This window comes from Pholcus phalangioides, unplaced genomic scaffold, assembly GCF_987345545.1.
Source record: "Pholcus phalangioides strain wild (caught in Gottingen) unplaced genomic scaffold, Ppha-v1.0 ptg000003l_1, whole genome shotgun sequence".
Taxonomy (NCBI): Eukaryota; Metazoa; Arthropoda; class Arachnida; order Araneae; family Pholcidae; genus Pholcus; species Pholcus phalangioides.
In genome coordinates this window covers 51,620,686-51,645,074 of record NW_028301596.1, presented here as the reverse complement: position 1 = coordinate 51,645,074, position 24,389 = coordinate 51,620,686, and the positions used below count along the sequence as shown (strand labels likewise).

At 35.4% G+C, this 24,389-nt stretch overlaps 1 protein-coding gene across 1 annotated transcript in view; it reads right to left on the bottom strand.

Moving 5' to 3' along the window:
- The window catches only part of LOC149088788 (paired mesoderm homeobox protein 2B-like), a 73,702-nt gene that overhangs the window by 38,656 nt on the left and 10,657 nt on the right, over positions 1 to 24,389 (bottom strand). The window contains exon 2 of the mRNA XM_089253111.1: positions 19,677 to 19,873. Coding sequence (XP_089109237.1) covers positions 19,677 to 19,873 — 197 coding nt within the window. The remainder of the gene's footprint in view (positions 1 to 19,676; positions 19,874 to 24,389) is intronic.

Here is a 24,389-nt window from a genome sequence, read left to right as displayed (position 1 = left end):
TTTTCCCTCGTCTCTAATGCACTTAAAAGGCATCTTCCCAAAGCCAAAGGAAAGTCATTTTGTTAATTGATTTCGCTAGCGATGAAACAACCAAGAAGATTGTCAATAAATTTTGCCCGGCCATCATTTTGAAGTCTGTATTCTTATTGTTAAGATAGGAGAGGGAGGGGGAAAGACATAAATACCAAGAAGATGATTGGAGAATATTTATATAAATAATGTATTACAGTAGTTGTTTTCGTGTATAGATCTTATGGTTATTGTTGGATAATAAATATGTTGTGTATGGAATCATTTTTTTTTAAACGTGAAATATGTTTATGTGATTTATTATTTTGTGTTATATGATAAACTGCAGTGATTTTTAATTTTTTGTGTTGCGAGGAGTTTCTGTGAAATGTTTTTTGTTCCGATTGTTGGTGATGATTTGACGCGATTGTTGGATAATTTATAGGGTGAAAATTGTGTTTCTGTATTTAATGTTGAAAATAAAATTCGCATCAGAATATTTGTTTATAATTTTTTTTAATGATATTTTGATTATCGTGATTTCCTTCAGTAAAAAACCACGACTTATATATAGTTTAAAAAAAATTAATTTTTACTCGAGGCGAATTCAAAGCCGTGGCTTATCTAATAACGTTCAAGATGAGAGTTAACTTTAAGGTAGGAGAGGAAAAAAAAAGGCATAAATTCCAAGAAAATGATTGGAGAGTATTCATATAAATAATGTATCACAGTAGTTGTTCGTGTATAGGTGTTATAGACATTGGTACGTGTACGGCTGTTATACAAATGCAAACACAAATACAACGCCACAACAGCCAAAATGCCCAACGAGGTGGCTGTTATTGTTGGATAATAAATATATCGCAGCGTTAGAACTGGAAAACAAAAGTCACTTGTCCCACGGACCAGTGAATACGAGAACCTACTATTCCGCAGGCATCATGAGTGGTCCGCTAAACTAAAAATATTTTCCGAATAATAACAAATCATTTTCCTAAATATATTGTCATTTAAAAGAGTGATATAACATCAAGGGGTGCAAAAAGCCATAAAAAACAATTGGAACTAGTCAAACCTTAAGGAAACCACCACTGTTGATTCTGTGACGTTATCGTTAAGAAAGCATAGAGGTTCCAACAGGCATTCCTTTTTAGATCACATTTTCAGAAAACATTTTGCAAAATATATTGTGCTACCAAGAAAGTATAATATACCGAATAGTTTTTGTTAAGATTCAAACATAAACATTGATTACACGAAATAATTGAAGCAAAATATCTTCACATTAAACGCACGAATTTTTTTTAAACATATTTAGCAAAAAGGAAGACATTATTATATGTCAAATTGACAGACGACGTTTTTCGCTACTGGTGCCGCGGACCTCCGCAAATTTTTTGTCGTTTGCCCGATTAGTTAATCATTGGTCTTGGACCGGCGGACCTCCAATGATTTCATACACAATAAATTGTGTACGGAATCTTTTTTTTTTTTAATGTGGAGTATGTTTATGTGATTTATTATTTTATTAAATTATAAAAATTTCGGGAAAAGCAACATTCGGGGAGGGGGGGGGGAATGTGAGAATGTCTTGTACAGTAGGACCTCTCAAATCCGGACTCCTCGGGACCTAGGTGATTCCGGTTTGGGAATCTTCCGGATTATGGATCCTTTTTTTGTTTATTTCCCAAGTTTCCATATTTGAAACAGTAATGTACCTCGTTGAGCAATTAGAACTCTCTAGTAAATTGGTATAGAAATTGTAGTTTTAAATAAATTAACTGTTTACTGTACGCATATCTATTCTATAATATAAAATCACAAACAAACTCGAAAAGGGCCTGTTGCTAAGCAACCGAGTGACGGAAACTCTGTTACGGAAGTGGGTTCGATTCATATATCGATATTCACATTCATATATCGATATGATATCATATATCGATATTGGGTCGATATTCACATATCGGGACCCATTTGACCCATCGGGACCATGTTATGTGCATGTACCAAGAGGCTCCTACATCCTACAGCAGAGCCCTTAGGCTGGAATTTAGATTTCGAGTCCCCAAACCAGCTTTTCAGGGGCCCCTCTGTGATTAATTTATAGTGATTATTATTATAGTGATTATTATATAGTGAGTATTATTTATTATCAAAAAGTGATAAGAATCGTTGTGGCCCCTGTCAGCCCTTCCTTTGTGGGGGGGGGGGGGAGGTCCATGCCGAGAGGTATATATATGTATAATATACACACACAACAGCAGTGCTCCCAACACAGGGTCGGGGTACCCGGGGAAGATTTCACGTATAAGTAAAAAGTTTTCATTTCCAGGGACCCTTGATGGATCTCATTGTTTTCTTGCTGCTTTAACGTTGAAAAATTTCGATAGCGGAAGCAAAAGATATATCCAGTCTGGGGCCCCACCAAAAGTATGCGAATTGGTGTCCCGGGTAATTGGTTGGGGGCCCTGGATTTTATTCGTTGGTAAAACGAATACAAATGGAAATTTTTCATGGCACTCGCTCCGGGGGATGACCGACAAGCTTCCAAGTCGGGGGCCCCATGTTTACAGTTTTCATTTTGGGGGCCCTAGATTTTATTCGTTGGTAAAACGAATACAAATGAAAATTTTTCATGGCACTCGCACCGGGGGATGACCGACAAGCTTCCAAGTCGGGGGGCCCATGTTTACAGGTTTGATTTTGGGGGCCCTGGATGAATCTCATTCTTTTCTGTTGTAGAATTTGCCACAGCCGAAACCCGAGATATAGCCAGTCTGGGGCCCCACTAAAAATCTGCGTATTGTGTCCCCGCTACTGGATGTGGGGCCCTGGATTTTATTCGTTGTAAAATTGATAAAAATGAAAAATTCTCACAGGGGGGGTGTCCGACAAGCTTGCAGGTCAGGGCTTCATGGAAATGTTGGCAGGTTGTAATTCGGTGCCCCTGAATGTATCTCATTGATTTTTGTGGTTTAACATTGTAAAATTTGCAACACATCGGTAGCCCAAGATATATCCAGTGTGGGGCCCCACTGAAATTCAGCGAATTGAATCTGGGGACCCCCATGAGGAAGTTTTCTGGGGATACTTGATGAATCTCATTTGTTTTTTGTTGCTTTATTATTATTTTCATTAAAATTCGCTTCTTCAGTAGGCTGGTGCTTTCACACGTCCCTTTCCCCTTTTCCATAGCACGCTGATGAAGTGGAACGAAATAAACAAGATATGTCCGGGAGAGAAGTGGGGGGGGGGTTGGCCGCCAAAGGCGGCAGGGGGGCAGAGCCCCCCTAGTATATATATATTGTTTTATTACTATTTTTTTTTTCAAAGGAAAAGGTGAATCAAAGGCTCAAAGAGTACTCAAATTCAAGATATACAGAAGACTGGATGTTGTGAAGATATTTATTATTTGAGATGTTAATTTTTTTTAAGGAAGGAAAAAACTCATCTCTGCCTCTACCGGGAGTCGAACCCGGGTCCCTCGATTGCCGGACGAGTGCTCTGATCACTAAGCTACAGAGGAGATAGGGATTTTCCTTCGCTAGAGCGTATATATTATTAACATCTCAAATAACAAATATCTTCACAACATCCAGTCTTCTGTATATCTTGTATTAACAAGTGGAGAGCGACATTCATGTCATAGTACTCAAAAGCTTTAAATATGAAAACTTGGAAAATAAACAAAAGTGGATCCATAAATTTTTTAAATATTTTTTGTAGATATTGCTCGGATCCAAATAAAAAGAAACTGAAAAAAAAATATATTTTGTTTTTGTTTTTGAAGATCGTAACTGGCAGATTTTCAGAATCCATGTTCTCCACATAGTATTTGTATTGGTTTTCCGCGTTATAATTTTTTGAAAGTTCAGCTTTATCACGTTTACAGAAACCATCATGTTTCTGTTTGCACCTTTTACCTGCCACTTCACTTGACGTTTTCAGCATGTTCGGAAATTCACTTGGCTAATCCGAGAGAGAGAAAAAAAAAACCATAGAGCACTCGACAAGTTCTAATACACTAAGGATTAACTGTACAGCGCGGAGAAATGAAATAAGGAGAGTCCTTTTTTTTAACCAAAACTGACTTCCTTGATTAATCACACACATCGAGACACCATAGTTGCCATCATTGTTTCCCAGAAGCCTAAAAATGGTAGTGGGCACCAACAATAAGTGGTACAAAAAGGAGATAAAATGGCCTATGTATAAGAAAAGGCCGAAACAGAATTTGGGTGAAGTAAAAAAAACACTGAAAGTGTGTGTTTTCAAACTTGAAAAAAAAAATTAGGCTGTGTCCAGATTTCGGAGGTCCTACTATACATGGGATCATGTCAATCAGCAAGTTGGAAAAGTCAAAACATGCAATAAATACTTTTGTTTTCAACGTCAGGTATCAATAGAACAACAGGCAAACCTTGCTGCAATGTAATGAGTTCTAATTTCAGGAATTTCTTGCGAAAACGTCATGCAAATGGGCGACAAAAGCGACGGAAAATATGTCATTATATCCGTCACGTTTTTCATCGACAATATAAGCCAAGTTTCACCAACACTATCCTCCATGGGAATCAGCTGGAACTAACCATTAATGACGACGAGTAACAGCCAACGGGTAGTTATAACCGAGTTTGGCTGTATATTACGTAAAACCACAAGAAATTATACCTCATCTAAAATTATTAAAGACAAAATGCGATGTTACAATCCCAATTAGAAACGCATACCCATCTATAAAAAGGCATGTCGTTGACGCGTTCCAAAGTGCTAAGCTATACAATATTAAAGAGTCTGGATGTCATAACAATAATAAAGTTAATTTTTTTTTTAAAATAGCAAAACACGAAGGCTAAAAAAACGATTACGTTGCGGCAATTTTCCGCGCTCTTACCGTATCTTATGTTTCTCGATTGTTCGCATAAAACAATTTTCTTTGAAAAAAAAATTGCTCAAAAACGAGTGGAAAAAGTCAAGTAATTCTAATATATCTCGGGATAATATTGAAATAAGCACTGAAATTTTCCAAAAAAAAACCCCTTTTATCTTAATATTTAGAAAAATATAATTTTTTTATTTAAATCATGCAGATAATATGAAAAAATATGTAAATCTGTTCAAAAATTTTATAAATATTTCCCCATAACTAAATATTGCATCAACATCCAGTAATTCCAGTAAATACGGTACTACCATGAAACAAGAATTACTCTACATAACATTAATTCCCCCATAATACATTATAAAATAGTGTGAATTCACGAATATTCAAAACCTCGTTGTCGAATGCATAAGGAAGGGAGAGTGGGGGGGGGGGGGGAGGGGGTAAGTAATGTACCAATGGCAATAGCCATTTATTCATGGCTCCCAAGCTCTCAAAAAAGCCATAAAAACAATTTCTCCAGCTTCGAGACGGGACGAGAGAGAGAGAGAAAGTGGAATCGTTTTAATTCCGATTCCGAATAGTTTCGCATTATTATTATCATCATCATCACATACCGAGAGAGCGGAATTATACAGAAAATGTCTTTTTACCTCAGAAGACACCTGAAATATTAAAGCGCGGAAGGGTTTTACATTGCATCAAAATTTCTCGCTTTAAGGGGGGGGGGGGGCTAAAATGGTGACATTACTTCACACAAACACCCCCCTCTCTCTCTCACACATACACACACACGCACTCTGCAATGTCTCCAACCGATGCCATTCTCAAGATCTTTTGCAAGAACACAAACAGCAAAGAGTTATATATTTTCTCACAGTAAAAGTGGGCAATAGAGAAGTGAGAGAGAGAGAGAGAACGAGAAAGCCATAAAATTCCATTCGGTGAAGAGAGAGAGAGATGTTGTAATAACAAGCAATTCCAGTACGTGATGTGTTGCTAATGTTCTTTTCAGTCAATGTCCTCTTTTCTTGTGGAATTTACCCTCCATTTACCCTCCAACCCAACCATTAGTAATAATAATAATACATACATATATATATATACAGAGGTAGAGAGAATCTCTCTCTCACCTTAAAACAGTTTGAAATTCCTCTCTCTGATATTCTGCATGTAACACATTTGAAACAAGTTACCTTGAGAAAAGTTCGGTTTTATCATGAATAATGGATTTTGATGATTCCGTATCTTTTGGGATGTAGTGAATTATCTGAGTTGTTTTTTGTTACCCTGGAATTTTTACGTGCCAACGGGGTTTATAAGAACGTGATTTGACGGGTTGAAATGGACCGATCGTTTAATCAATTTTCTTGTGACTTCTTCTAATTATGATCTAATTACTTGGAAAACAATTGTTTTGACGGATATTCGATCAATAACGGAGTGACTGAAGGCTTGTGGATTATTATGAAAATTTGCTTATATTTCTTATTATCGTATTTTCTTACGTATAAACCACGAATTTATACGTGAAAAAAATGTTTTTTGAATCTTTTCAAATTTTTTCAGTCCTTCAGTCACTCCGTTATTGATTGAATATCCGTCAAAACAATTTTTTCCCAAGTAATTAGATCATAATTAGAAGAAGTCACAAGAAAATTGATTAAACGATCGGTACATTTCAACCCGTCAAATCACGTTCTTATGAACCCCGTGGCACGTAAAAATTTAAGGGTAACAAAAACAACTCAGATAACTCACTACATCCAAAAGATACGTGAAAATTCAGAATTTGTTTCAGAATTGATGAAAATTTATGACTTTAAAAAATTACAGAATTAGTGAAAACTTATGTATTAAAATAATTACAGAATCGAGATGGAAATTCATAATTTATAGAATCATTACAGAGTTGAAGAAAATTGAAAATTTACGAATGAAATGATTGCAGATTTAATGCAAATTGAGTAGTGAAGAAAGAAATTATTCCAGAATAGATAAAAGAAAATAATGAAAGAAATGCCATAATTTACGGAAATTAAGTATTAATGAAAGAAATAATTCCAGAATTGAAAATCCAAAATAATTGAAATGTACAATTTTTCAGAATTTATGAAACAAATTTATAATTATATTAAATTTCCTAAATTTCTCCGTACTGTTTATTTCGCATGGATTTTACCAGTCATACAATATGGTATATTGGTATGGGGGGCGGTGATTATGACTCAAATATAATAAGAAACACTCTGAGAAAACTTGTGAATAATATATCTGAATAAATACAATCCAAGACTGTCGCAATGATTATAGATTTAACATCAATAAACTCTATCTTTAAAAAATATTATTTTTTATTCAGAAAAATCCCAATTATTTCGAAATTAAACGCCAACAGAGACGAACAACACAACACAGAATTCAATGCGACATACTTAAACCAAGCAAAACCATAATACAAAAACAATTCAAACAACATAGCAATATATGGCATTCATACTTGTTATGGCCATGTTTTTCTCAGCCACCTCGTTGGGCATTTTGCCTGTTGTGGCGTTGTATTTGTATTTTTTCTCTTTACGAATGTGATGAGAACTGAATATTATATCTTGAATTATACATCACTGGTCTGTTGTCAACCCGAAAATATAAACTATAGAATCAATATGCCCTGGACGGATTATTGTAATCCCTTGGGCATAAATGGTAATATATATGTTTTTGTATATTGTGCGTCTGTATTGTATGTGTATTTTGTTTTTGTGTGTAAACTATTTATGATATTTATACAAAAACTGCCACGTTTTCAAGACAAATAAAATTTTATTGGTCTTGAAAACGTGGCAGTTTTTGTATAAATTAAAACCAGGCAAAGTTTCTAATTTTTTGTGATATTTATACAAAATATGTTGATAATATTTATGATATGTTGTATATGTGTGTGTGTGTGTATAATAAATTTCAAAGTTCAAATAATTCCAGTATTTATAAAAGATACAATTCCATAATTTATGAAATAAATGAGATGAGAATTCAGAATTCGCATGGGAGAAATAATTTAAGAATTGTCGAAAGCCTTCAATAATTTGAGGACACGATGGATATTCGGAGCTCCTTTAGTTCCACAAGTAGAAACAGATATGCATTTGGTTACCCGGAGCAAACATCTATTTCTGTGCTTCCCCCCCCCCCCCATCCACCGGCGATTTTGGGTGAAAAATATTGAATTTGGATGCCTGGGCATCTCAATTACACACTTACAAATACAAACACTAAAAGGCCACAACAGGCAAATTGCCCAACGAGGTAGCTGAAAGTAGATGCACCCCCCCCCCCCAGAGTGTTCCATCGCCCACTTTGGGAAACACTGGTATAGACAGAATGACAAACGAACACTCCCTGAATGTAATCGTCTCAGGAATTTCTTAAATTAAAGGAGTTCTTGAAATTCCCAAAAATTTATTTTCTAATGGTTAGGAATTTCTTGAGAAAAATGTCACCGAAACGGAAATATAAACAGCGGAAAATTTGTCGTTGTATCCGAGGAGGCTCCTTCTCATCGACGTTACGAGCAAAGTTCATTATTACTATTCTCTATGAGAGTATTTTATTTAATACGCAATATTATTTTCTAATATTATTCGCCAAGAGGCGGACCACTTCATAGGTTTCAAAACGTGTCGTGGGCCACTCAAGCGATATGTGTTGCGGGCAACTTGCTACGTGTCACTTAAGTGAGTACAAGTGCACCGCAGGTCACTTGAATGATGTGGAACTTTACTACGGGCCACTTAAGTGCTCTGGAGCTGCTTCGTGGGTCACTTAAATGATGTGGAACTGCACCGCAGGTCACTAAGTGATGTGGAACTGCACCGCAGGTCACTAAGTGATGTGGAACAGCACCGCAGGTCATCAAGTGGTGTGGAACTGCATCGCAGCTTACCAAGTGGTGTGAAACTCAAGTGTCCCCCCTTAATTCATTTTTACAAAATTATGTTTGAGATCGCGGGCCACATCAGATGACTCCGAGGGCCACCTTTCGCCCGCGCTTGGGCATATATGCCCTATGGAAATCAGCCCGAACGGCTGATTTATTGACGTTATAACCGAGGTGTCGTTACAACAGAGGTCATTATAACCGACTTTGACTGTATACGACCCAGTTTCTTAGCTAATTATGTCATGGAAAATAGCAATGATTACGGATTTCAGTGGAGCTGGGGACTTTCAATGGCCATTTAAACAGTTCGTGTCAAACAAGTGGAAAACATTTTACGTAGATACACGGTTAAACGGCGTAACATACGGATCCAATATGGGGGGTGGGGAGTAAAAACGTGGATAAATGGAAATGGGGGGGGGGAGAGGAGTTTGATCCAATCCTCTTAAAACGCGAACCACCTAATGATAGCTTCATGAACTGCGCTATTGAATTGTAACTTTGCCCCGAGACCCGCACCCACGAATCCCCCCATCAGCTCTCTTCAGTGTTTTCGTCCTCCCCACCCCATATCGATGGCAAACATTGAACCGCTATTGAATATATATGTGTCTGTGTGGCTCAACCACTTGTCCTATCCTTCGCCCCTCTTTTTAGCCACCGAAAAGCTTTACAGGAGAGAGAGAAGGGAGGGGGAGGGAAACTAAACCATTGTGATCTCAAAATAATCCACTTTTCATGGCGACAAAACTACCGCCATCTGCTGTTCTTAGTGGCCTCTGGTTTGCGTGCGACACTGTATATTACTTACAAATAATGAATCTGTGACTGAGAGGGATCGGATATCTCTTTCATGGCGTTATGGAGGAAAATCGCGAAATTGCATTTCTTGAAATGTCAATTACTGATTCGACTGTAGCTTGAAATGGAGCTCGGATCCTGGACAATCTAAAACGTTATATAGGGAGAAATGAGAGGAGCTCTGTCATCAATTGAAAGAACTAAATCATTCTGATGATTACAGAAAAATAAAGGTGAAGATCAGTTTTTCCACCCTGAAAAGCAATTTTGATATTTCTTGTGTGAATGATTTTGAATTATTAAATTCAAAGTTTCTGGTAAAAAGATTAATATAATTAAAGTAACCTTTTTTTCATCCATATATAAAATACCGCGACAAATGAGACAGTTTGTTATGGGAAAAGTCGGAAAGGGCGAAATTACCGGATGATATAGTAGCGGCCCCTATACGGGTCATGTTAAATAGTAGCTCGAAGCGCCAAACTTCTTAAAAACACTTTTTTTCCCATCGTTAGTATCAAAAATGCCATATAAAACGACGAAAAATATGTCGTTATATCAGAGTTCGTGGCATTTTCTTTGTCGTTATATCAGAGTTCGTGGCATTTTCTTTGTAGTTACATCAGAGTTCGTGGCATTTTCTTTGTCATTATATCAGAGTTCATTGCATTTTTTTGACGTTGTAAGCAAAGTTCATTAACATAAAGCTTTGGGGGATCAGATTAGACCGCCAATTATTGACATTATAATTGAGCTGTCGTTACAATCGAGGTCGCTATAACCGAGTTAGACTGTATCTCTAAAGAAGTGGTTCTTGACTGGGGGTGCGGGACAGCATTTTCGGGGGGTCCGAAATATAACGTGTTGACTGATTATTCATTAAAATTTAAATGATGAAATGATGATACAAATTGAATTTTTCGATTCATAAAAAAACATGAATTACACACAGATATTTTGACACCTTCTCTTTCAACTTTCGCTTGTAGGAAGGGAGGGAACATGAAAGTATCACATGAAATTCACGTTGCGAAAGTTTCTTTTTCGATTAGCGTTCGTATTTGTTTTCCATTTCGATTGAGGAAAGAAAACGCCATCAAAACACCCAAAATATTTAGCGGTGTATTTACATTATTGTACCCCGTGTTATTTGCATGCTGGGCTTAGATTTGATAACGTCGTGATCATGACTCAGGGAAAACGTCAGAAAATTAAATCAAGTGTCAAACAAACATAAAAACAGGGTGTCCCGTAAATCCCAATCCGGCTTCCATCTCATCAACCGCAGCAACATCAGCGATACCCACGTATATGCGGTACCTCATCGTAGGTGTGAATGGTTTCGATTCAAAAAATTCTCAAAATGTGTTGGAAATTCTAAATTTTTATACAGACGACCTGCCCTAAAAAAACGCTATTAGAAAATTGTTCCCCTGAAGCCAACAAAAAAATAATATTCCACGTTTCCAAGCGCGACATTCGCTGAGACATTTGAACTCAAAAACTGGAGAGAAAGGGGAAAGAAGCTTGTGTCAGTTACTTTATGCTCTTCTTTCCCAAGTTTTCTCCGATTTTTGAATTCTAATGATATATCACTCAGAAACGTGACTTTTTTTGTCATCCTTAGAAGAGACAGAGCAACAACTTTCTCTGGATAGATTTTTTTAGGACACGGTGTCCAAATAAAAATTTAATTTTTTTTATTTTGTTACACACTGTATTTTCACTCTCAAAGCTGGTGTAGGGGGATTTTTGAACACATTTTGAACGTTTTTTCTAAATTGAAACCATACTTCTACGACGAACCGTTGATGAGATAACGATCGAGTTAGAACTTATAGGACACCCTGTATATTTCTGCACCGGCTGGAATCAATAAGTGAAGAACAATTCATTGTAATTTTTTCCCAAATTTCGAAAAATGTTTAAAAAAACTAAAATTTTTTCCAGTTAAGTTTTTGAACTTATTTTAAAAAAAGAAGCCAAAATTGAATATTAACAACAGCCGAAAAAGGAATCAAATAATAAGTAAAAGATTTTATGAAAGTTAATCAATACAGATAATTAATGTAATTGATTACAGAACAAAAATAAAGAATAGGAAACTGATTATATATATCCAAGGGGGTGCGGGAAGGTAAGTTGTATTGTACTGGGGGTTGCGGAATGGAAAAAAGGCAAAAACAGTGCTCTAAAGCTGTGGTTCTCGACCACCGGGCCGCGGCTCGTACTGGGCCGTGAGGATTCACTGTTTCATTTTTCTCATTCATTTCTCATTAGTCGTGAGTATGACCGGGCCTTCCACTCACAAAAAAAACGAATCGAACGGGCCGTGGGCTTCCCAACCAAGGTCGAGAACCACTGATCTAAAGCATTATAACCAAAACCTCATATATCTCTTTTTTTTACGCATGTATGTAATACATTACTGTATGATATCGGCCATCTCTCTCATTAATGCGTGATTAACGACCATGCTTCGATTCACATCGATAAGAGGGACGATCTTTCCATACGCTTCAATAGGAAATAGAGGGGGGGGGGCGAACTCTCTCTGATAGACAAGGATAAATATCCATGCTCATACCATGGATGATACCGTGTTCATGATATTGGAAGAGACATTGAATTTGAATGTTAGAGAGAGAGAGGAGGATACACGTATAAAGAGGACAACAACGGATGGATGCGGTTGTTGTACGATGGCCGTCCGTCCCTGTTGTGCATCACACGGTTAGATGGTTCGCGTCTGATAACTCCACTGTTAAACTCTTCCCCGAAAGTCAAGTACCCGAGTCCAATGCGGCGGTTGATGGTTTATTGAATACTGTACACACAGGGGCCGTGCTCTTCATAGCGATGTAGTATTTTAGAGAGTACTGTGTATTATAATAAATATATCTCCGACCGCAATCGATGGGGATAAGTGAAAAGGCAGTGTTTGTAGAGTAGCATCATAAATTATCCGACCGACTCACGGGGACGATTTTTAATGGATTATCAGTTGGAACGGGGGACCCTGTACTGTCAAGTGGGTATGGCTGATGTTGTTTTTTTGCGCAATTTTTTCAACTTTAGAATGCCGAGTTTCGAATATCTTTTCAAGAAAAAGGTCGCTGCAGCCTCAGCGGACCCGTACCTAATGTTGAAAAATAACACGTGTTTGGTCAGGACATGATATCCCCAAAAAGTGGCTTTTTTGATCTGAAAGTAAATCTTGCTAATTATAACTAATTAGAAGTCAGATAAATGCACAAATGCGTGCGTACGGCTAAACAACATGCCGATGTATGATATTTTCATTTGTATTTGTGTGTGTATGCTTTATTTTTGATTTTTAAATGACAATGAAAATGCTTATATCTCAAAAATGGGATTTTGGAGTTATGATGTTCTGACCAAACAGCCACAGAATTTACTTCTTCCGGGTGAATTATCGTAATGGCAACAGATCGGGGGATACCCAAACTTCTAATATTCACGGAAATATGATTAGAATTTCAAATTTCCCGCTCATTTCACAACTAATTAGCTGTAAAGTGTAACAAAGAATAAATATGAATACAAATGTGCTTAATTTTTTGTCAAAATAACTACTTATGGAGGTATTAAAATGAGAAATTTATAAGAATTTTTTGGATGGTATAATTTTAAAACGATTCTTACAGGAATCAAAACCGGGGCAGAGAACAAAGCTCCAAAAATTAACACGCCCGGGTCGGGCATGTAAATTTAATACAATAGAAATTCAAGAGAAATGTGGCCATCAATCAAAAACTAAACTTAGTCAAGCCGCGACATTACAATTTTTGCAATTACAATTTTTTTACAATTTTTTGCGCTGGTATTCGGAAAGTAAAAAAAAAAACGTGAAGTTACAATTCACCTCGTTATGGAATCATAGCCGGTTTACCGGACAGGGCGCAACTTAGAAAACGGATAAATCCTAATAACCGGGGGACATATTGAAAGTTTTTTCAGAGGGCATTATATAGTGTCGAATTATAAAGCAATGGATAAAATTACTTATTGAATCAGGCACTGATGCCTGAGCCTTGTACGGTTTAGTTCAGTGATCTTTGGCTTCTCTCATTGAAGACCACGGAAATTAAGTGAGAATTTTCGCGAACCGGCATAAATGGGAGAAATAATTTGCAGACCACTGAAAAAATGTATATATATTAAAAAAGATTTCCTAACCTTCTGACGCACAGTCGAATCCCGTTATAACGAACTCCAAGAGACCGTAGAAATCACTTCGTTATAACGAAATTTCCTTTATAATTAAAAAGAAAATTATAAAGGATCCCCAGGTTTTTCGCATTGTTTCTATGTAAACTTATCTGGAGGATTAGAAAAGTGTTCGTTATGCAAAACGAGATTTTTCGCTATAACGGTATTCGTTAAAACGGGATTCGATTGTATTACATTTCATTATTTATAATTTGCTATTATATAAATACGATGAACCACCTTAAGTTAGGACCTCTGCTGTCATCTGTTGAACAGAAACAAAACTATCTGTTCTAATTCTTAAAACAAAATGGTTGTTGGTTTTTCACCCGATGTGCAGCATAAAAATTAACAACGTGTGGTATGAATGTGATAAATATGAAAAAAATTCCCAAATGAGTCTAGTATTTTTTGCCTACCCCCGATTTAAAGTGGTGTCATGGCCCCTGAAGTCGATTATGCGTAATTTCGGGTAGAAGCCTATATATTTCAAGTATTTATCGAATTAGCCAGGTACGCTTAAATACTATATATATTCACAAGAAAAAATACTTTTTTTAGTATTTAATGAAATTTACTAATGATCTTGGGTATTATGCATAATCGCTGGTAAAAGTGATAAATTTATCAAACTTTTGAAGAAAATTGGCGATTATGAATAACAACCGATTTATCACATTTACCGTAGCATATAGCATTTTGAACCCCCTTGCTTCTTTAGCCCGCTTCGTCTTTTAGTGACGAAATAGTTGATCTTGGCCAATCAGCGTAATCCCATGTTAAAATCCTACGCTAAGGATGAAATACGCCACCGGGCTGTCATCTATTACGACCGTAAAAACAGGATCAAAATACATTGACTACACATTAGCATCATGGCTGCCAAAGAAGACATTACTGTGAAATTGCACGCATGTGTGTAGGAACACTTGCATCACTGTCGATGAAAAAAAAAAGTAAAAAAAAAACCGGAAGTGTTATATTATACATCATTATATATTATAAATTATTAAAGTGCGCCTGGTAGTCCAGTGGTTTGGGAGCTAGCTTCTAACTGTGCAGATCCGGGTTCGGGCGTGCATGTCTACTAACAAATTCCATGGACAGATCGTAAAGATCTCTTGGGAATATGTGCTGATCACATATCAATTAAAAAAACATTAATTATGCATTATTATACATCATTATATTTGTAATATATCATTTCTATTAAATTTCTTATGCTGTAAAACATTATTTTTTTTTAATGTTAAAAAGTTAACAAATGAGAATGAATGGGCTCATCAAGAGTTCCATCAATAAATGCTGTGCGTAACTATTTCCATTATTCAAATAAAATAACCTATATTGTAACTGAATGTTCATCCGTAAATGCAGTTCAATTTTTTAATAAATGTTCATATCTTACTGAGAACTTCATCTTTTATAAAACACATTTATAAGATATTGAATCCGATAAATATCTATCAGAATGGTAAAAATTACATTAATAAATCAATTAGCATGAATTGAAAATATACAAGTTGATTATATAATAATGTGTTTATAATTTTTAAGACAAATCATGTAATGAATAAATTTTCAGTATATATTAACGTATCCGACTACCTTTCTATTAACACTTTTCTATAACATAATACTGGAATGAACTTTAATGACATTGTTTTTGATGAAAAGCGTTTTAAAAAATGGTGAAAACAATGACAAATTTTTGAACTATTTGATATGATTTTCTATGAAAAAGATCTTTTTATGTGAAATTTTAAGCAAAATTCATGTAATGTTCGAAACGCGATTGCAAAATATCTTACGAATGAAATGTTTCACTGCAAACATTCAGCTAGTGATGGTTCAAGTTATGAACTAAAATTGTAATGCTATACTCATTAAGTTATACTCAAATCTGTTGATGTACGTGCGAATTTTTTTGAAACTTCATTTAACGTACCGTGTGTGCGTATAAAACCCTCTAATTAGATTAATACATATGATAGACCTTAGATTTCGGTTAATGACCTTAACTATGCAATCCTTTTCAGACACGAGCATTGATATTTTGGAATTTTCAAAATGTTTTTGCATTTTTGACACACAAAAAAATGCATCAACAACGTAAAATGTCACAGCAAACATTTATTTTTTTAATTCTTCCTTCAAATTTTCAATTTTTTTGCGAAGGAATAATTCACTTCTTTCACATTTTTGTTCACTCAAGATGATGCAGGGTATGTTCATCTTCACATACAATTTTTTTACAGAATTTCATTGCCAAATTTTATGTAATATATCACACTTTTCCCAAAGGTATTTTCTCCTGCAAGCCATCTTAAATTCCCCCTTCCCCCGAAAGTTCATCTTTAAGTGCTGCCCTCTGATGAAAGCCCCCCCACCCCCACCCCCCATATTCACCACATTCCTAACTCAAAACTTACATAATCCTTTAAGCAGGGCTCAATTTCCTTAAGTCAAAAGAAAAAAATTCTACAGTGAGAAAGAGCAACCCGCGCACATTTATTGCATCAGGGTCTGAAAGGAATATGTCAGAACATAATGTTAAAATTTCGTAATAATACAATGAATAGATTTTGTTGAAATCTATTTCAAACTCAAGTAAAATGTCTCAAAAATAGTATTTATTTCCGAAACGCGTTTGAAGTTTTTATGCTCAGATTACTTCATGTAAAAACTGAACTAAAGTGAACGTAACTTCGGTTCTAAGCGTCGTATAAACGAAACAAGGCCTGTTTTGGAATCACAAGAAATGGGGGGTTTCATAAAAAATAAAACTGGAAAAAAAAAATCTGTATTTTCTTCTGAAATGACGTTTTAAGGGGCGCTGTTGCACGATCTTAACTTCCCATGCTTTATTTTGGGAAAAATCTCTTTCTTTCAAGGAACATTTAAAAATTTTCTCTATATTCACTTTAAACACTCACATTTTTTTTCTCAAGTACACTATTACTCAAGTATACTACGGATGCTTTTATAAGGATTTCTCAATCATTGGTTTTTTTTTCTTGAATTTTAACTTCAAGAACATGCAAGTTTTTTTTAAATTTACCCATATTTCATCCCGTAAAATTTCTTTTGAATACTTTTAATAAAAAATCCTCGTGTTAAAGTATTCAACACTATAGTGTTGAGAGACGCACAAAGTTTCAAGACATTTGAATGAAGGTGTTTGAAAAAAAATGTTCCTTAGCTAACAAAAAACACGTTTTGAGAAAATAGCATTTTAGTGAAAAAACATTAGCATGTGTATATAATGCCTGCCAGCAGTTTATATTGTAATTTCGATACTGCAAGATTGTGAAAAAAGATCCGGAAGCACTTATATATTGACATCGTGGTATCGGACAATACCCTTAATAAAAATTTGATCGTTTGATGATCGATGGCACCCTCGAAATTTACGGCAAGAAGAGCCATCTAATGGCGTGTGCATTGGTGTTATGTTATATCACACGCGACCCTGGTTGCTCTCCTTTATTATCCGACGGACGCAGATGTTTGCTCCTGTTTTCCTGATGAGCGAAAGCAGTGTTAGCGGCCGGTCGGTTTCTCCCCGGTTGTTCGGACGGTGTCATCCCGCAAAAAAAAGTGAATGGGATACGACGCGTGCCGCGCGCGCGTCCGATCTCAATCACGGGGCCGGTGCGACACAATCAGTCGCGTGCGTTTACTTTCATTCTTATTGAATACCATAAAGGAAACATTTGCCCACACTTTGATGAGTTTCCCGTTATGGCCGAATGGATTGACGTTTTGCCTTCGGTAACAGGAAAAAAAATGAAATACACAAATAGAACATGCGCATGGCGTGCGTAAGCGGAAGGGGCTAGTGTGGTTTTTCGGATGTCCGCACGTGTTCGACACCAGCCTCTAACCAGCACCTGTTTGATGGTGTGTGTGTGTGTGTCATTTGTCAGCTAGCAATGTTTGCCAGCTGCAGATGTAAAACACTTTTCTGGAGAAATGAGGGCTAATTCAAATCCGGATTTATACACATGTGAGTTGATACTTCCGCAGTTTTAGAAACTACACAAACTATTACACAGGTTGTCAGATTAAAGGACTCAACTAAATAAACTGTGTTCATTCTGAATTGGCATTCTAATCGGGAAAAGATTGCACAGTAATCTGGTTTTACTTTCTAAGCCAGAGGCGTACACAGGCAGGGATGTAGAGTGACCAGTGACCTCTCAAGACGAATCAAGAATTTAAAAATATTTTTATAAAACATTGAAATGTTTGAAGTAAATACCCTCATATACTATCTCAAAACTTTGACTACTGACAGTACTATAAAATATCACTTCCTATTTACGGTCGGAATTACACGCTAAAAGTTTGATAAAATGATAAAAGATTGAAAAATTCAACCACTAAGCCTATTGGTTACGTTCGCTCGAATGTATCCGATACGCTTATTGGTAACATTTTGCACTTTTCTAACACACTTTTCTGATCCCCGGTCCCTTGGAATAGGAGGTTAATGTATTTCACTCCCCGTTAGCGGACAGTAAAACCAGGTAAACTCTAATTTATTAATTTTTGGTCGCAAACCGAGAATTTATCATATTCATTCAACTAAGATTATGTATAATCCCAAGCTCGTATTCGTAAATATGATAAATCGTCAATCAATTACTTAACTAACTATGGTCCAGGAATACCAGGATGGTGAATTGCAATCGTTTTGTTTGTTGCTACGTGTGAAGGAAGCCAACATTACAAGACTCATAATGTTGTTATGAGTCTTTTATCTTCTTTACGCTGCTTGTTTAATTCAATTTAATTTTTATTGCAAAATATGTGCAGTGCGCGTATCATGTATGGGCTGAAAAAAATAAATTGATTCTTAATGAAGTGAAGAAAGGTTATAAATTTCTCCATATTTTATCACACTTTCCAACTTCATTTGGGAATTATGCACATAATCGCCAGCAAAAGTGATAAATGTGGTGAAATTTAATCAAACCTTCTTTGTATCAAAACGATTTGTTATTATGCGTAATCACCGGTGTATCACTTTCACAGTAACACACACATGAGCATTTTAACATTAAAACGTATAGTGACCAATTGCGACCGAAGCCAAGCGTCGTATAAATGTGCAAGTCGTATAAACGAGGTTCCACTCTGTATTGTACCTCCCCATTAGCGGACAAAAGCGTTCGTCCCGTGGGTATCCGTTATTGATAGGTTCTACTGTTGTAGTAGACCTAACCAAAATTCCAGCATCCACCATTTTCACCTCAAAATCATGTCAGCACTAGAACCCGAAACACGCATACCATCGGCAACATGAATACTTAAGGGGATCACACATACACACAGGATTCCGGCATGTACCAATTAGTTAGAAAATACGCAGAGGAATGTTTACGAGGTTCATATACGGTTAAGTAGCAGTAGTATCCCTCCCAACCCTACGGAGCAACTTGCAACTGTCTCATCTTAGGACAGAGCCGGAGTCAGTTTCTCGTTTCGTCATTTATTTTATAAATAATTACCCCAAAACCAAAGTATTTTATTATTTTCCACAAAACTTTATTATTTTGATGGTGTTTAAAAACTATATGTGATTCAATGATGGGGAAATTTCATTGAAAAATGTAAAATGTATTAAAAACATTTTTCGAAAAAAAAAATATCAATAGTTATTAATGGAATAAATAATTGATTGCAATGCGAAGACCTTGTAATTGCAGTGAAATTGCTAAATCTATTCATAATATGGAACTAACGAACAAAATTAAAAATTACGTGCGCAGTGGCGTAATTACACAATATGCGGTATTTACTAACCTGAACACGAGCCTCGGTGAGTTCTGTTTTCATGGCGATTTCCTCTCTTGTGTAGATGTCTGGATAATGTGTTTCCTGGAATGCCCTCTCCAGTTCCTTCAGTTGTGCACTTGTGAATGTTGTCCGTATACGCCGCTGTTTCCTCTTCTCGGTCATAACGCCGTCGTGGCCTGTGTACACTTTGTAAGGCAATCCACCTATTTGTTTAAAAAAAAAGAAAAATGAATTTTCAGAAATCTTCGCAAATTCGACAAACGGAAAAACCGTTTTACCCGCATTTAACGCTATTTTTTTCCCGATTTTCCTCCGTTTTTCGAATTCGAATATCGCTGTGAATATTGCACTTAGAAACATTAATTTTTTTTTTTTTTTTGCATCAGGAGAGACAGGACAACAACTTTGTAATTGGGTTCTTGGGCACACGGGGAAGGTATAAAAATGTAGACTTTTTTATGCAGGTTCCCCAAACTATTGCACAGCGGATATCTCTGTAACCGTTGACTTTCGGAACACACTTTTAATTGCAAAACGTTTACAAATGCCGTGCGGTTACTTGAAACCACAAAGTTTGTTTGAAGGGTCGTATACATGAAAAAATAAAAAAAATAAAAATTTTTATACGTTCCCCCTTGTGCTCTGACTTCCCATTAGAAAGTTATTGCCCGGTCTCTCTTGATGCCAACAAAAAAAAAAATTCAATATTTTTAAGTGCAATATTCACAGAGATATTCAAATTCGTAAGACGGAGGAAAATTGGGAAAAACAGCTCTAAATGCGGGGAAAACCGTTTTACCCGCATTTAACGCTGCTTCTTTCACGACTTTCCTCCATTTTTCAAATATCTCAGTGAGTATTGCGCTTAGGAAACGGGAAGTTTTTCGTTGGCATCAAGAGAGACAGGGCAACAGCTTTTTAATTGGGTTTTAGGGCACACGGGAACTGTATAAAAAGTTAATTTTTTTTTTATTTTAATAACTATACAACCCCTTGCAACACTAATGACATATCTGAGTACTACATGTTATTTGGATACTTTTTCCAACTGGAAAATATGCCTCTAAGATCAACAGTTCGCCAGTAAAATGCCACACGCCCTGCCACATACGCACCCTGTATAATTGGCGAGAATACGGAAAACCTAGCCCGACCTGCTGCATGTCATTAAAGCTTATTACATGTAAGTAATTAGGCACTGCCCCGACCTGACGAGTGTAAAACTTTCTATTCGGGTCATCACTAAAGTTGGCATCATTCAAAGCCGATTTTTCAAAACAGATCTCAGTGTTTTCGGATAACATTTCAAAATCGCGATCGTTTTTTTTTCTAAACTGAGAGATTCTCCAGAATTCTTAAAGGCGATTCTTAAAAGGGTGTTTATATTTACGTGAGGCAGGCAACTTGATATCTGTGGTGTTTGGTCAGAAAATGACAACTCCAAAATCACATTTTTAAGATATAAGCATTTTCATTGTCATTTAAAAATCAAAAATAAAGCATACACACACAAATACAAATAAAAATATCATACACCAGCATGTTGTTTAGCCGTAGGCAAGCATTTGTGCATTTATCTCACTTTTAATTAGTTATAATTAGCGAGACTTGCTACTAGATCAAAAAGCCATTTTTTTGGAGATATCATGTTCTGACCAAACACCGATTGATCGAAAATTTAATTGGTTTTCTTTATTTTACAAGAAGAAGTAGTAGTATAGAATTTTTTTTATGAATATATGGACAATAAACCAATTATCTATTCTCTAAATTTAATGTTAGTAGGTATCTGTAGCTTCGTGGCTCGTTAAAAGTTTAATTTCTGGAAAAGTCACCGAAAATGTTTGTTGAATATTAAATGACATTATATATTATATTAAGCGTATATTTTTTCCCCATTTAGCGTAAATGGACTTGACGTGCCATTCTTTTTTATTTAATTTATTACTCTTGAATACTTCACTAATACTTTTACGCCCATGAGTTTAGCTGTGAGAGAGAACTGAGTTATGATTTTAGACGAAGCATTTTTTATCATACATTTCTGTAATGCTGCGTATTTCCATTCGATATATTCCAAATTATTTTATATATTTTTCTAAATTTCAGAACCTCAACGGCTTTTCTGTGACGTAACGAAAATTTCAAAAAAGTACACGGCGCAGATAAAATTAACAAATAAAAATGGCACAGATGAAAAGATTGATGTATAGGCCTACGGATAGATTTATGGGTCCAGATAGATCGAGAACTTTTTATCTCATTATTATGAATATATCTTCAAATTTAAGTACTGGACCAACCATAGTGAAACGAGGTTCGGACGTTTATAATCAAATTTGAGACCGTGTTAATGACACAACCCACCACAATAATGAATACATCAATTTTAAGACTCAAAACACAATATTATATAATTCTGAAATTTCCGTTCAAAAACTCCTGCGATTTTTATGGACTTTATTTTTATTCATTTTTTTTCCTCGGTCACCTAGTTGGGCATTTTGCCTGACGTGGCCCTTGAATTTGTATTTGCATTTATTATTACACACAAATATACGAATGCATCTGCTCGTGCTAGATCTTTCTATGTAATTGAAAAATCTTTTCCCATTAAAAACAAAAAACTGTTAAATCATTATAGATCTTTTTGCCCCATCATCACAAATAAATATTAGCTCTCTGTATTCTTTGTATAATTGATAAATACACAAATAATATTGACAATATCTGATACTAATAATGATAAAAAAATAATAATGCCTGGAAAAACCGAATGGATATTCAACAAAAAGAATGGGAAAAGGGAGAAAAAATTGATCTTAATTCTCTCACGCAGTTATAACTTTCGACTCATTGTTCTAAGATTTTCAAATTTCAGTTTAAAAACATTGAGGGAATTTTTGCAATTTCAGAATTTTGCAACTCCAAAAATTCATTCTATACTTCCCTAAGCAATAAATTTCAAGGGAAATATATGCAATCACGTGAATACATCTGCTCACTCTAGATCTTTCTATTATTTTCAACTATTGAAAAACTCTTTCCCATTAAAAACCAAAAAACTGATAAATCATAATAGATCTTGTCCCATCATCATAAATAAATATTAACTCTCTGTATTCTTTATATAATTGAGAGAAACACACAAATAATACTGACAATATCTAATACCAATAATTGTAAAAAATAAATAAATAATAATGTCTGTAAAAACCGAACGGATATTCAACAAAAAGAATGAGGAAAAGGGAGAGGAAAAAATTTGACCTTAATTCTCTCATGCAGTTATGAGTGATTGTTAATGGCTGCAAAGTCAAATTAAAAGCCGAGTCAATGTCTCACTGAATCGTAATTAGGGGCTAATCTGATTTTTGTTAATTATTCCCTCTTTTACTTAATTAGCCCTGATAGCTGAGCGGTAAAAAGTACCAAAAGAACAGGAACAGGAAAAGAAAAAAAAGAGGAACAAGAGAAAAGAGGATAGATATATATTTTAGCATAAAAGGCTTGTATTTCCCAATACCCAACAGGTTGGGAAAAGCGTTCAAACCTTTTATTTTCATTATTTTTTTACTCCGGAATATTTTTTTTTTTCCCCCTTTATCCTTTTTCATGTATTTTTTGGTATCTTTTTCATTGCCTAAGTTAATTGCTGGCAAAGGGTGTTAATGACTCATTACGGTGGTATAATATCATCAAATCTTTTCATGTTACAGATTTCATCAGTGGTGAGGGATGAAAGAAATTAGCCGCTTTGCGAGAAAGAACTGTTGTTTGCATTTAATTTGAGATGCGTAATGTACTCTCTTTATTGGACTTTCGTTTCTCTACTGGTGCAGTTTTGAGTCCGGTCTTGCAATTTATGATATAATTTTCTGGTACTTTTTTCCCCCTGCTTTGGTTAGCTGTTGATACTTCCTTTGGTAAGTTGATATGTTAATCAGAGGAATTTTAAGATTATTAAACCTTTATGGTTCGGTGTAAATATTGTAATATTTATCACTTCCCATGGTAAATGGGAAGTGAAAAAACCCCATCGCACTGATTTATGTACTAATTTAAGTACTAATTTTTTTTGGTGTTTTAGGAAGTAAATTATTTATTGTCATTTCATATATAAGTGCAATACTTTTTTCTCTCTCAAAAGAATTGATTTCTTGTCGGTGTCTATTTTGAGAGCTTCTTAAATTTCATATGTTCTGAAATTTATAAAAACGCGTCAAATTGAGCGAATCGGATATAAAATTCAAGGTAACAACTATTCAAATTTGCTGATCAAGATTTCGTCTGTTTAGTAGATAACAGTTAAATTAAGGAACAGTTTATTTCGATCTTAATTGGCATTTTTTAGTAATTAAAAAACTGCTCTAATTAATTAAATTGCTGTGTTGCTGTATTGTTTTGATTAGAACACACGTCTATGCTAAAATAGTATCAATTTACTTTCCGTGTTTGCGAAAAAAATTCAGATGCTTTTTTTATAGGGGGATCGAACCATAGAGGGTTAATGTAACGTTGAATTTCTTGCTTGGTTTATCGATTAGTCTTCGACTGTGCAGGTTTAGACCGTGATGAACGTTTTTGAAACCGGCGCTAATCATTCCCTTGATAGATAAGGAACACAGATTGGAAAACTTTTTACATCATTCCGGTTATTTTTAAACTGAATTTATCTGTAGAAAGAAAAACAATAGTTTTTTGTGATCAATACTCCCT